Source organism: Sus scrofa, chromosome 4, assembly GCF_000003025.6.
Source record: "Sus scrofa isolate TJ Tabasco breed Duroc chromosome 4, Sscrofa11.1, whole genome shotgun sequence".
In the NCBI taxonomy this organism is placed as follows: Eukaryota; Metazoa; Chordata; class Mammalia; order Artiodactyla; family Suidae; genus Sus; species Sus scrofa.
The window spans coordinates 36,954,190-36,967,335 of NC_010446.5; the positions used below are offsets into that span (position 1 = coordinate 36,954,190).

Consider the following 13,146-nt stretch of genomic DNA (forward strand, 5'->3'; position numbering starts at 1 on the left):
CGAGCTGCGTCTGTGACCTACACCAGAGCTCACGGCAACACCGGATCCTTAACCCACTGAGTGGGGCCAGGGATTGAACCTGAAACCTCATGGATACTAGTCAGGTTTGTTACTGCTGAGCCACAGTGGGAACTCCTTAGTTCTTTGAAATTTAAGGCTTGAAAATAGATCGCATGAATCATAATGCACTTTAGTAGTATACTTGAGCATTATAAAAATGTTTATGTATTTTTAAATGTTTATTTCATCCACTAGTTTTTATTTGGTAGTGTAGATAAATTCTAAACTGCTTTGAAATGGATCACAGATGCATTTTATGTTTGTCTTACTAGAAACTAAATTATTATTATTATTATTATGTTTTATTTTTTTGTCTTTTTGCCTTTTCTAGGGCTGATCCTGCGGCATATGGAGGTTCCCAGGCTAGGGGTCGAATCGGAGCTGTAGCCACTGGCCTACGCCAGAGCCACAGCAATGCGGGATCCAAGCCGCGTCTGTGACCTACACCACAGCTCATGGCAACGCCAGACCCTTAACCTACTGAGCAAGGCCAAGGATTGAACCCACAACCTCATGGTTCCTAGTCAGATTTGATAACCACTGAGCCACAAAGGGAACTCCAAAACTAAATAATTAAAAAATTTTTTTTCATTGATGTATGGGTTTCTTTTTCTTGTAAGGCAGATAATCATTTGAATGTAATTTTATTAATTACTTTTTTCATGTATATTGCCTCTATATAAATGAATGTGACCTCTGGCAGGTGACATAGAATAACATGGGGGGATGGGCTAGGCAGCAGAAAAAGAAATTATTGGAGAAGGACTGATAACTGTGAGCACAGCCATTATACACTTGGTAGGCTTTTGATTTTTGATGCTTATTGGCTGCTTTAACCTTAAATTGGTGTGTTTTTCTTTTAACTAGGGCACCAAGATTCTGTGTTACTCATTCATCTTCAACAAAACATGCGAGTGCCGAACTGAAATTCTGGCACCTTCGTCAAGAGAAACCAAGGAAGGATGTTGACCCCTTTCCACAAATGGCAACCCTCCTGCCATTAAGACCTAAATCTTGCATTCCACAGATATCTGAGATGCAGGTAAGGTGTACAGCAATAATTGGATCTCTTTCATTAAATTTGTAGTAAAATGTTCATGCTTTGGTTTTTGTACGTTATTGCTTAAGTTAAATCATAAGCTTTTATTTATTTATTTTATTTATTTATTCACTTAGTTATTTATTTATTTTTGCTGCTGTTAATGTACATTCTGCAACAATTAGGAAGTAAAAAAACCTGTAGTCTGTTCTCCACCAAGCAGCCAATGTGATCTTTTAAAATGCATGAGCAGGAGTTTCCGCTGTGGTGCCGTGGGTGAAGACTATGACTGCAGCAGCTTGAGTCACTGTAGAGGCAGTGGGTACAATCCCTGGCCCCATTGCAATGGGTTAAAGGACACAGTGTTGCCATGAAAACAACAACAAAGCATGAGCAGGAATTCCCTGGTGGTTGGTGGTTAAGGATTGGGTGTTGTCACTGCTGTGACTCAGGTTTGATCCCTAGCCCGGGGACTTCTACATGCCTCAGGCACTACCAAGAGGAAGAAAAAAAAAAAAAAAAAAAAAAAAAGAAGAAGAAAACTTTTATTGGGGTAAGAAACACATAAAATTTACCATCTTAACCATTTTCCAGTGTACATGGCAGCAGTGAGTGTATTTTCATTGATGTGAAACAGATATTCAGAACTATTTTATCTTGCAAGTTTGAAACCATCTACCCATTAAACAAACCCTCCTGCATCCTCTGGTAACCACCATTCTATTCTGTTTTGTTTCCATGAACTTGACCACTTTCATATGATACATTTTTAATAGGCCCCGTGCCCTGAAGTCCCACTCATGCAGCGAGTTTTGCTCAATGTCCTGCTGTGTTCCCAATTACTAAAATAGATGTGAGCCATGATACCTAGAAAGTTATATGTGAAGCATACTTAAGTAATTAATTTTGTTTATAGTTGTTTGTAGTTGTTAAGGCACCTAGAGTATAAATAAGATTTTATTGTTTGTTCTGGATAATAAAACATCACAAATATATTTCTTGCTTTCCAGCAATGTTTATTATATTCTAATTGAAGTTAACATATAAGAAAAGTTTGTTTTTCAAATTATAAAAATAACAAAATTACTGTAAACTTGGAAACTGAAGATTCAGATCACTCTGATCTCACCTCCTTCTAGACAACTATTATTTATTTTCTCTTAGACTTGTTATGAATTTTAAGTTGTCATATACTTATATTTTTGTTATAATACAAAAATTTAACATCTTTTTCATCATGTTTCCATGTGTCATAATTTTCATAATCCTATTTTTAAGTATTACGTAATGTTACATTTATGTATTTCTCATACTCAGATAATTGGGTTTTTTTCTCCCTTCTTTGGATGTTTAGGTGTTTGTACTTTTTTGGTTCATGCATCTCAGATTCTAGATTTATTTATTATTTTTATTATTTTTTTTAATAGCCACACCTGTGGCATATGGAAGTTCCTGGGCCAGGGATCGAATTGGAGCTGCAGCTGCAGACTTACGCCACAGCCACAGCAACACAGGATCTGAGCTGTATCTGCAACCTGTGCTGCAGATCCTCAACCCACAGATCCACGCCAGGGCTCAAACCCATATCCTCATAGACACTATGTTGGGTTCTTAACCTGACAAGCCATGACAGGAACTCCCATATTTCTAGATTTAAATAGTTAAATTTACCGTAAAGAACATTAAAAAATACTCATAAAAATAAAATGTCCAAAAATGGAAATAAATAATTTTGATATTAAGACTCTTATGGACCAGTGGTATCTCCGCATCTTTGCCCTTCCCTGCCACTTACTTGCATTCCCCGCCTCATCACACACACACATCCACATAAAATACCCAGAGCACTAAAACCTACTCAATTATAGAATGAAGAAAAGTTTTTGTATTCTCCTTCAGGAAAGAGTCTTCTTTCCCAATGATATAAGGATAAGTTTTGATCTTTTTAAAAATTTTAAAACTCTAAATAAGTGTAGGAACTTCAACCTGCTGGTTGTATTAAAGTGGGCATTTGGGAAGGAGGATATTTTCTTTCTGTGTCTTTTATTTTATTATTATTATTTTTTTTTTATTTTTTAGGGCCACACCCGCAGCATATGGAGGTTCCCAGGCTAGGGGTCTAATCGGAGCTGTAGCTGCCAGCCTACACCACAGCTACAGCAACACCAGATCTGAGCTGCATCTCAACCTACACCACAGCTCATGGCAACACCAGATCCTTACCCCACTGAGCAAGGCCGGGGATCGAACACGCAACCTCATGATTCCTAGTCGGATTCGTTTCCCCTTCTCCATGATGGGAACTCCAGGAAGGAAGATATTTTCATTCTAGCAGGAAGCATAGTAGGTGGTAGTGGGAAGAAATCCTCAAAACAAATTTGAAGTGTATATGCAGAGCTATGCTTTATTCTCTGTCCTACCCACCCACCCCCATTTTGCCCATTTTTCACTTTGTTCATTATCTTACTATTTTTTAGAAAGAAGAATCCAGTTTATTACAACTTTCTAAATCTCCTAAGAAACCACCTAGAGTAAAAACAGCAAATCAAAAACCTTCAAAGAATGAGTCTTTGTATCCAGTTTCTTCTAAGGATGATGTGATTGGGAAAGGGTAGGTGCAGCTTTTTGTGTGCCAAGTGCTTTTCTAAAATGGTAAGATTTTTGACGAATTTAAAAAATTAAATAGAAATTAAAAACTAATGCTTTGATTTTTATATGGGTTCTTATATTTCAATGATAGATATTTGAGGGTTATACTTCCCATGTGTATTCTAAATTAAGAATAGAACTCCTGAGATTAGTAATTTTTTTTTTTTTTTGGTCTTTTTAGGGCCGCACCTGCAGCATATGAAGGTTCCCAGGCTAGGGGTTGAATCAGAGCTGTAGCTGCTGGCCTACACCACAGCCACGGCAACACCAGATCCAAGCCACGTCAGTGACTTAACACCACAGCTCATGGCAATGCTGGATGCTTAATCCACTGAGCGAGACCAGGGATCAAACCTCTCTTCTCATGGATCCATTCTCTCTCTTCATGGATCCTAGTCAGATTTGTTTCCACTGAGCCATGATGGGAACTCTGAGATTAGTCATTTTAAAGAGGTGGTTGTGGTGGTTAAAGAGTTCCCGCTGTGGCTCAGTGGTTAACGAATCCGACTAGGAACCATGAGGTTGCAGGTTCCATGACGCGGGTGTGGCCCTAGAAAAGGCAAAAAGACAAAATAAATAAATAAATAAAGAGGTGGTTGCTGTGATCTCTAGCTTCTCATGAGCTGTACAATCAAAAGACTTCTCTGAGAATATTGCCCTTCAGTTCTTTCTTTTCCCTGTTCAGTAATATTTCTCAAACTTGAGAACTCAAAATACTCTCATTAATATTGTCCTTATTTAATACAGTATATTTTTTACTCATTTGGATTTGCATCCCTGTTTACTCTTTTCATTGTTATTTATTTCAAATGGAATTATTTTCCTTCAGCCTTGAAAAAAAATGTTCTTTGATATTAACTTTGGTGTGGGGTCTGCTGGTGATAATCCTTTATTTAACAATTTATGACCTCACTTTAATTCTTTTTATTGAGATAAAATATACCTATCATAAATTTCATCATTTTAATCACATTCAGGTACACAGTTGGATTTTTATTATATTCACAAAGTTATATAACCATCACTACTGTATAATTCCAAAATAATCTATCAGCCCCCAAAAGAAGCTCAATCTCATTAGCAATCACTTCTTTTTTTTTTTTTTTTTGTCTTTTTGCTATTTCTTTGGGCCGCTCCCGCGGCATATGGAGGTTCCCAGGCTAGGGGTCGAATCGGAGCTGTAGCCACCGGCCTACGCCAGAGGCACAGCAACGCAGGATCTGAGCCGCGTCTGCAACGTACACCACAGCTCACGGCAACGCTGGATCGTTAACCCACTGAGCAAGGGCAGGGACCGAACCCGCAACCTCATGGTTCCTAGTCGGATTCGTTAACCACTGCGCCACGACGGGAACTCCCAGCAATCACTTCTCATTCCTTCCTCTCCAACCCTGGGTAACTAATCATCTACTTTATGTATCTATGGATTTGCCTATTCTGAACATTTTATGTAAGTGCAGTCATATAATATGTGGCCTTTGTATTTGGCATCTTTCACTTATCATAGTATTTTCAAGGTTCATTCATGATATAGTCACTTTTATTCTTAAATGTTTTTGCTTGTTATAGAATTATAGGTTGATATTTTTTTCTTTCAGCTTTAAAGATATTCTATTATCTTCTAGCTGTCATTATTTCTGTCTAAATATTATCTGTCACAGGAATTGTTCTCTTAAAGATACTAAATCTTTTCTCCATCTGCTTCAGGAATACCTTTATATTTTGTGGGGTTTTGTTTTGTTCTTTTTAGTTTTACTCTGATGTATTTGGGTATGATTCTACTCTTATGTATCCAGTTCAAATTCAGTGTGATTAAATCTGCGGCTCTGATGTCTATCATCAGTTTGGGAAATTTTTCAGCTGTTTTATTTTATTTTATTTATTTATTTATTTATTTTTGTCTTTTTGCTATTTCTTGGGCCGCTCCCAAGGCATATAGAGGTTCCCAGGCTAGGGGTCCAATCGGAGCTGTAGCCACTGGCCTACACCAGAACCACAGCAACGCGGGATCCGAGCCGCGTCTGCAACCTACACCACAGCTCACAGCAAAGCCGGATCGTTAACCCACTGAGCGATGCCAGGGACCGAACCCGCAACCTCATGGTTCCTAGTTAGATTCGTTAACCACTGCGCCATGACGGGAACTCCACAGCTGTTATATTTTATAAAATTGTTTCTAATCTCTTCTTTATCACCTCTTACTCTGGGATTACTGTTAAATATATGTTAGACATCCTCAATTTATCCTTTCATACTTGTCTTCTGCATTTCATCTTATTCTTGGTATTTTCTTTCAATTTATTTTCTAGTTCACTGTTTTTCTTCTGGACTGTGTTTAATCTGCTGTTACGCACTTTTGTTGAGTTCCTATTTTCAGGTTTTAAAAAAAATTCTAGGAGTTGCCGTCGTGGCTCAGCAGTTAACGAACCTGACTAGCATCCATGAGGATGTGGGTTCAATGCCTGGCCCCACCCTGTGGGTTAAGGATCTGGCATTATTGTGAGCTGTGGTGTAGGTCGCAGGCATGGCTTGGATCCAGCATTGCTGTGGCTCTGGCGTAGCCGGCAGCTACAGCTCTGATTGGACCTCTTGCCTGGGAACCTCCATACGCTGCGGGTGTGGCCCTAAAAAGATTAAAAAAAAAAAAAATTCTGTAACTTCTCTTTTGTTCCTTTGTTAGAAATGTATATTTTATAGTTTCAAGTTCTCTGCTGAAATTCTCAGTCTTCTGTTTTATCTCTTTGATCATAGTTGTTTAAAGCCTATGTCTGATAATTTTGACATCTGGAGACCCCATGACTCTATTGCTCTGTTTTTTTAGCTAGCTTGTGTGTGTGTTCTTGTTTTGTCTGCTCTTATGTCTTGTTTTTGATAATTTTATGCTAAACTTTTTATTTGTGAAATTGTTTGCAGAATTTAAGGCTTAAGTTGACATCAATATAGTTAGCCCTCTATATCCATGGGTTCTGCATCCACAGACTCAACCAAATCAAAGAGAAAATATTCTAAAAAAAACCTAAAATTCCAGAAAGTTTCAAAATACAAAATTTTATTCTGCTGTGTGCTGGAAACTATTTATGTAGCATTTACATTGTATTTATAATTATATACATAGCATTTAGATTGTATTAGGAATTTTAAATCATCGAGGTGATTGAAAATACATGTGAGGATGTGTGTAGATTATATGTAAATACTATGCCATTTTATATAAGAAATTTGAGCATCTGCAGATTTTGGTATCTACAGGGAGTGCAGGAATCAATCTCCCATGGATTCTGAGGGATGATTTTTTTTTTCTACAAGAAATTTTTTTCTCTTGTTTTGCTAGACAGTTTAAGAACTAGTAATCTCAGATCATCTTAGTCTAATTACAGGGTTTTTTTTTTTTTTTTTTTTTTTTTTTTAACAAACCAAAGACTCGCAGTTATGCTGCAGTGTGTGCAGGGACTGGTTTACTTCCAGTTACCCCCTTACTGCCTAGACTTTAGCCCTTGCAGTTGCCAAACAAAAGTATAAAGTTTAAGAGGGCCCTCAGCTCTATTTTAAATGCTCTTCATTATCAAGAAAAACTCACGGAAAAGCAACCTCAAATGCTGAAATGCTGAAATTTTCTCTGATTTTTTTTTCTATTTTTTATTATGATAAAATACACATAACATGAAACTTACCATTTTAACTCTTTTTTTTTTCTTGGTCTTTTTTTTTTTTTTTTTTTAACCATTTCTTGGGCCGCTCCCGCAGCATATGGAGGTTCCCAGGCTAGGGGTCTAATCGGAGCCGTAGCCACCAGCCTACACCAGAGCCACAGCAACGCGGGATCCAAGCCGCGTCTGCGACCAACACCACAGCTCATGGCAGCACTGGATCCTTAACCCACTGAGCAAGGTCAGGGATCGAACCCTCAACCTCATGGTTCCTAGTCGGATTCGTTAACCACTGAGCCATGATGGGAACTCCCATTTTAATTCTTTTAAAGTGTATTGCTTAGTGGTATCAAATAGATTTAATAACGTTGTACAATCATTACCACCATCCATCTCCAGATCTCTCTTCCTTATGTAAAACTGAAGCTGCATATCTATCAAACAGTTAGTCCTCATTCCCTCCTCTCTTCAGCCCTGACAGCAACCATTCTTTCCATCTCTGAGATTTTGGCTACTCTAAGTACCTTGTATAATGGAACATGCATTATTTGTCTTATTGCGACTGTCCTATTTCACTTAGCATAATGGCCTCAGGGTTCATTCATGTTGCAGTATATGTGAGAATTTCCTTCTTTTAAAGGCTGAATAGTATTACACCGTATTTGTATACTACATATTGCTTATCCATTCATCTGTCAGTGGACACTTGGGTTGCTTTCACATTTTAGCTATTGCTAATAATATTACTATGACCATGTGTATTCAAATATCTTTTCAAGAACCTCCTTTCAGTTCTTTTGGGTATATACCCAGAGGTGGAATCATCATAGGGGTGATTCTGTTTTGGATTCTTTGAGGAACTGCTGTACTGTTTTCCACAGTAACTACTATTTAATATACCCATCAATACTGCACAACTATTCTGCTTTCTACATATCCTTGCCAACATTTGTTATTTTTCTGATTTTTTTATACACCCTAACTATGTGAAGTGGTACCTCATTGTTATTTTGAGTTGCATATGATTAGTGATGTTGAGCATTTTTCCGTGTGCTTATTGGTCATTTTTATACCATCTTTGAAGAAATGGCTCTTTGATCATTTTTGGATCAGTTTTTTTTTTCAGTTGAAAAGTTCTCTATATTTTCTGGATATTAATCCCTTATCAGATATATGAGTTATAAATATTTTTCCCTGTCTGTGTATTACCTTTTTATTCTGTTGACAGTATCTTTTGATAAAAAATTTTTAATTTTCATAAAGCTCAATTTGTCCATTTCTTCTTTTATTGCCTGTGCCTTTGGTATCATATCTAAGAAATCATTGCCAAATCCAAAGTCGTAAAGTTTTGTCCTGTTTTTTTTCTCAGTATTTAATCCATTTTGAGCTAACTTTTATTATGGTATTAGATCAGGATTCACTGCATACTTTTATTTTTCCCCCACACTCACAGCATATGGAAGTTCCTGGGCCAGGGATCAAATCTAGGCTTCATCTGTGACCTATGCCACAACAACCTATGTTTGTTGGCCATCTGTATATCCTTCTTGGAGAAATGTCTATTCAGGTCTTTTGCCCATTTTTCAGTTGAATTGTTGGCTTTTTTGCTGTTGAGTTGTATAAGTTTTTTGTATATTTTAGAGATTAAGCCCTTGTCAGTTGCATCATTTGAAACTATTTTCTCCCATTCTGTAAGTTGTCTTTTTGGTTCCCTTTGCTATGCAAAATCTTGTCATTTTGATAGATCTCAGTGATTTATTTTTGCTTTTATTTCTGTTGCTTTGGGACACTGACCTGAGAAAACATTTGTAAGGTTGATGAGGAAATCAATAAAATAGACATTAAAAAAATAGAAAAAAAATCAATAAAACCAAGAGCTGGTTCTTTGAGAAGGTAAACAAAACAAAATTGACAAACCTCTGGCTAGATTCACCAAGAAGAGGAGAGAAAAAACCCGAATAAACAAAATAAGAAATGAAAAAGGAGAGGAAGTCACAATGGATATTACAGAAATACAAAAACCCATATGAGAATACTATGAACAATTGTATGCTAACAAATTTGACAACCTAGAAGAAATGGACAACTTTCTAGAGACAACCTGTGAAAACTGAATCAAGAAGAAATAGATCAATTGAACAGACTAATCACTAGAAATGAAATTGAATATGTCATAAAAAACACTCCCTACAAATAAAAGTCCAGGACCAGAGATGGCTTCACAGGCGAATTCTACCAGCCATACAAAGAGGAACTTATACCCATGCTCCTTAAACTTTTTCAAAAGGTTGAAGAAGAAGAAACACTCCCAAAGATATTCTCTGACACCGCAATCACTCTGATTCCAAAACCAGACAAAGATACCACCAAAAAAGAAAACTATAGGCCAATATCTTTGATGAATATAGATGCAAAAATTCTCAACAAAATGTTAGCCAACTGAATCTGACAACACATAAAAAAGATCATACACCACGACCAGGTGGGATTTATCCCAGGTTCACAAGATGGTTCAACACATGCAAATCAATCACCGTCATACACCACATTAACAAAAGAAAAGTCAAAAACCACAGGATCATCTCAGTAGATGCAAAAAAAGCATTGGACAAAGTCCAACATCCACTCATGATCAAAACTCTTACCAAAGTGGGTATAGAGTGAACATACCTTAACATAATCAAAGCCATTTATGACAAACCCACAGCAAATATAATACTCAATGGGGAAAAGCCGAAAGCATACCCACTAAAATCTGGAACAAGATAAGGATGCCTACTCTCACCACTGTTGTTCAGCATAGTACTGGAAGTCCTAGCCACAGCAATCAGACAAACAAAAGAAACAAAAGGCATCCAAATAGGAAAAGAAGAGGTAAAATTGTATAGTGATTTTGTATCCTGCAACTTTATTGAATTCGTTTGTTATTTCTAACAATTTTTTGGTGGAGTCTCCAGTGTTTTCTCTATCTAATATCATGTCATCTGTAAGTAATGACAGTTTTACTTCTTCCTTTCTGATTTGGATGCTTTTTATTTTCTTGCCGAATTGTTCTTGCTAGGGTTTCCAGTTCAATGTTGAATAAAAATGACAAGAGTGGGCACTCTTGTCTTGTTACTGATCTTAGAGAAAAAGCTTCCAGCTTTTCACTGTTAAGTATGATTTAGCTGTGGGTTTATCATATATTGCCTTTATTGTGTTAAAGTACATTCCCTCTACATACACTTTGTTGAGAGTTTTACTCATGAATGAATACTTGTAAATGCTTCTTCTTCATCTATTGAGGTCATCACATGATTTTTATACTTCATTTTGTTAATGTTACATATCACATTGATTTGCAGATGTTGACCCATCCTTCTATCCTTAGAATAAATCCCACTTGAGCATGATATATGATCCTTTAAATGCATTGTTGAATTTTTAACAAATATTCATTCTTTTTCATTTTTTCATGGTTCATTTTAAAATTTTTATCAAAGTACAGTTTATTTATAATATTCCTTCAATTTCTGGTGCACAGCAAAGTGACCCAGCCACGTATGCACACACACAAAAAATTTGTCTAAACTTAAATATGTTATTTATTTTTCATTTTATTAGTATGCTAACAGGGCATTCCCGTCATGGCTTAGTGGTTAACGAATCCGACTAGGAATCATGAGGTTGTGGGTTCAATCCCCGATCTTGCTCAGTGGATTAAGGATCTGGCGTTGCTGTGAGCTGTGGTGTGAGTTGCAGACATGGCTCGGATCCCGAGTTGCTGTGGCTCTGGGGTAGGCCAGCGGCTACAGCTCTGATTCGACTCCTAGCCTGGGAATTTCCATATGCCATGAGTGCGACCCTAGAAAAGACAGAAAGACAAAAAAAAAAAAAGTAAATGCTAACAAATTCATCTTCAAGTATGAGTTAAAATGAATAAATGTCAAATATAAATGAAGTTTATTATATAAAAATTGAAGTATAAAAAATATTTTCTTTAGGATTTTTGCATCTACATTAATCGGGGATAGTCTCTTTCTTGTATTGTCCTTCAGTGGTTTTGGTATTAGGGTAATGCTGGCCTTATAAAATGAGTTTGGGAATGTTCTCTCATCTTCTGTTTTTTGGAAGAGTTTGAGAAGGGTTAATATTCATTAGGGAGTTCCCTGGTGGCATGGTGGTTAAGGATTCAGCATTGTCACTGCTGTGGCTTGGGCTCAGTTCCTGGCTCTGCATGCTGCAGATGTGGCTAAAAAAATAATTCTTTAAGTGTTAGGTAGAATATATAGCCATCTGGTTGGTCCTGGATTTTTGTTTGTTAGGGGTTTTGATTATTGATTAAAATCTCCTGGGAGTTCCCATGGTGGCTCAGCAGTAACAAACCTGACTAGTTATCCACAAGGACATGGGTTTGATCCTTGGCCCCCCTCAGTTAGTTAAGGATCCAGCATTGCCGTGAGCTGTGATGTAGGTGGCAGACTCAGCTAGGATCTGGTGTTGCTGTGGCTGTGGTGTAGGCCAGCAGCTGCAGCTCTGATTCGACCCTTAGCCTGGGAACTTCTATATACCATGAATGTGGCCGTAAAAACAAAAAACTCCTTAATAGCAATCAGTCTATTCAGATTTTCTGTTTCTTCATGATTCGGTCTTTGTAGGCTGTATATTTCTATGAATTTGTCCATTTTTTCTAGATTGTTCAGTTTTTGGTATATAGTTGTTGATAGTAGCCTCTTGGGATCTATAATATTTCTGTGGTATCAGGTTTTTTTGACATTTTTTCAATGTTTTATTATTCACAATAATTTCTAATTTACAAATAATTATGAGTCAAAGCTAAATAAAATGATAGAGATTATTTAAATTTTTTTTTTTTTTTTTTTGCCATTTCTTGGGCCTCGCCTGCGGCATATGGAGGTTCCCAGATTAGGGGTCTAATCGGAGCTGTAGCCGCCGGCCTATGCCAGAGCCACAGCAATGCAGGATCCGAGCCGCGTCTGCAACCTACACCACAGCTCACGGCAACGCCGGATCCCCAACCCACTGAGCAAGGCCAGGGATCTAACCTGCAACCTTATGGTTCCTAGTCGGATTCATTAACCACTGTGCCATGATGGGAACTCCTAAATTTTTTTTTTAAAGGGCCACACCCGTGGCGTAGAGAAGTTCCCAGGCTAAGGGTCGAATGGGAGCTGTAGCTGCCAGCCTACACCACAGCCACAGCAACAAGGGACCTACATGTGGTATCAGTTTTAATGTCTCCTCTTTCCATTCTGATTTTACTTACGAGTCCTCGCCCATTTTTTCTTGGTGCCAGCTAAAGATTTGACAATTACTATCTTTCCAAAGAATCAGCTCTTTGTTTCATTGGTCTTTTCTATTGTCTTTTAAGTCTCTATTTTATTTATTTTTGATCTAATTTTTTAAATTACTCAATGAATTTTTATTACATTTATAGTTGTACAATGATCATATTTTTGAGCTAATTGTTTTTATTTCCTTTCTTCTGAGTTTAGCCTTTGTTTGTTCTTTTTTTCCCTGAAGTTAGGTTATTTGAGATTTTTCTTATTTTTTCGAGGTAGGGATTTAATCCAATGAACTTCCCTCTTAGACTGCTATTGCATTATCCTATCTGTTTTTGGTATTTTTTTATGTCCATTTTCATTTGTTTGAAGATACTTTTTGAGTTTTCTTTTGATTTCTTACTTTACCCATTGGTTGTTCAGTAGCAGGTGTTTAATCTATATATGTTTGTGAGTTTTCCAATTTTCT

The 13,146-nt window shown here is 37.1% G+C and overlaps 1 protein-coding gene across 7 annotated transcripts in view; it reads left to right on the plus strand.

Annotated features, from left to right (window-relative positions):
• Positions 1 to 13,146, plus strand: part of RGS22 (regulator of G protein signaling 22) — a 159,081-nt gene that overhangs the window by 70,385 nt on the left and 75,550 nt on the right. For all 7 annotated transcript variants that reach the window (XM_021089055.1, XM_021089056.1, XM_021089052.1 and 4 more), the window contains exons 10-11: positions 928 to 1,102; positions 3,577 to 3,710. In XM_021089055.1, coding sequence (XP_020944714.1) covers positions 928 to 1,102; positions 3,577 to 3,710 — 309 coding nt within the window. The remainder of the gene's footprint in view (positions 1 to 927; positions 1,103 to 3,576; positions 3,711 to 13,146) is intronic.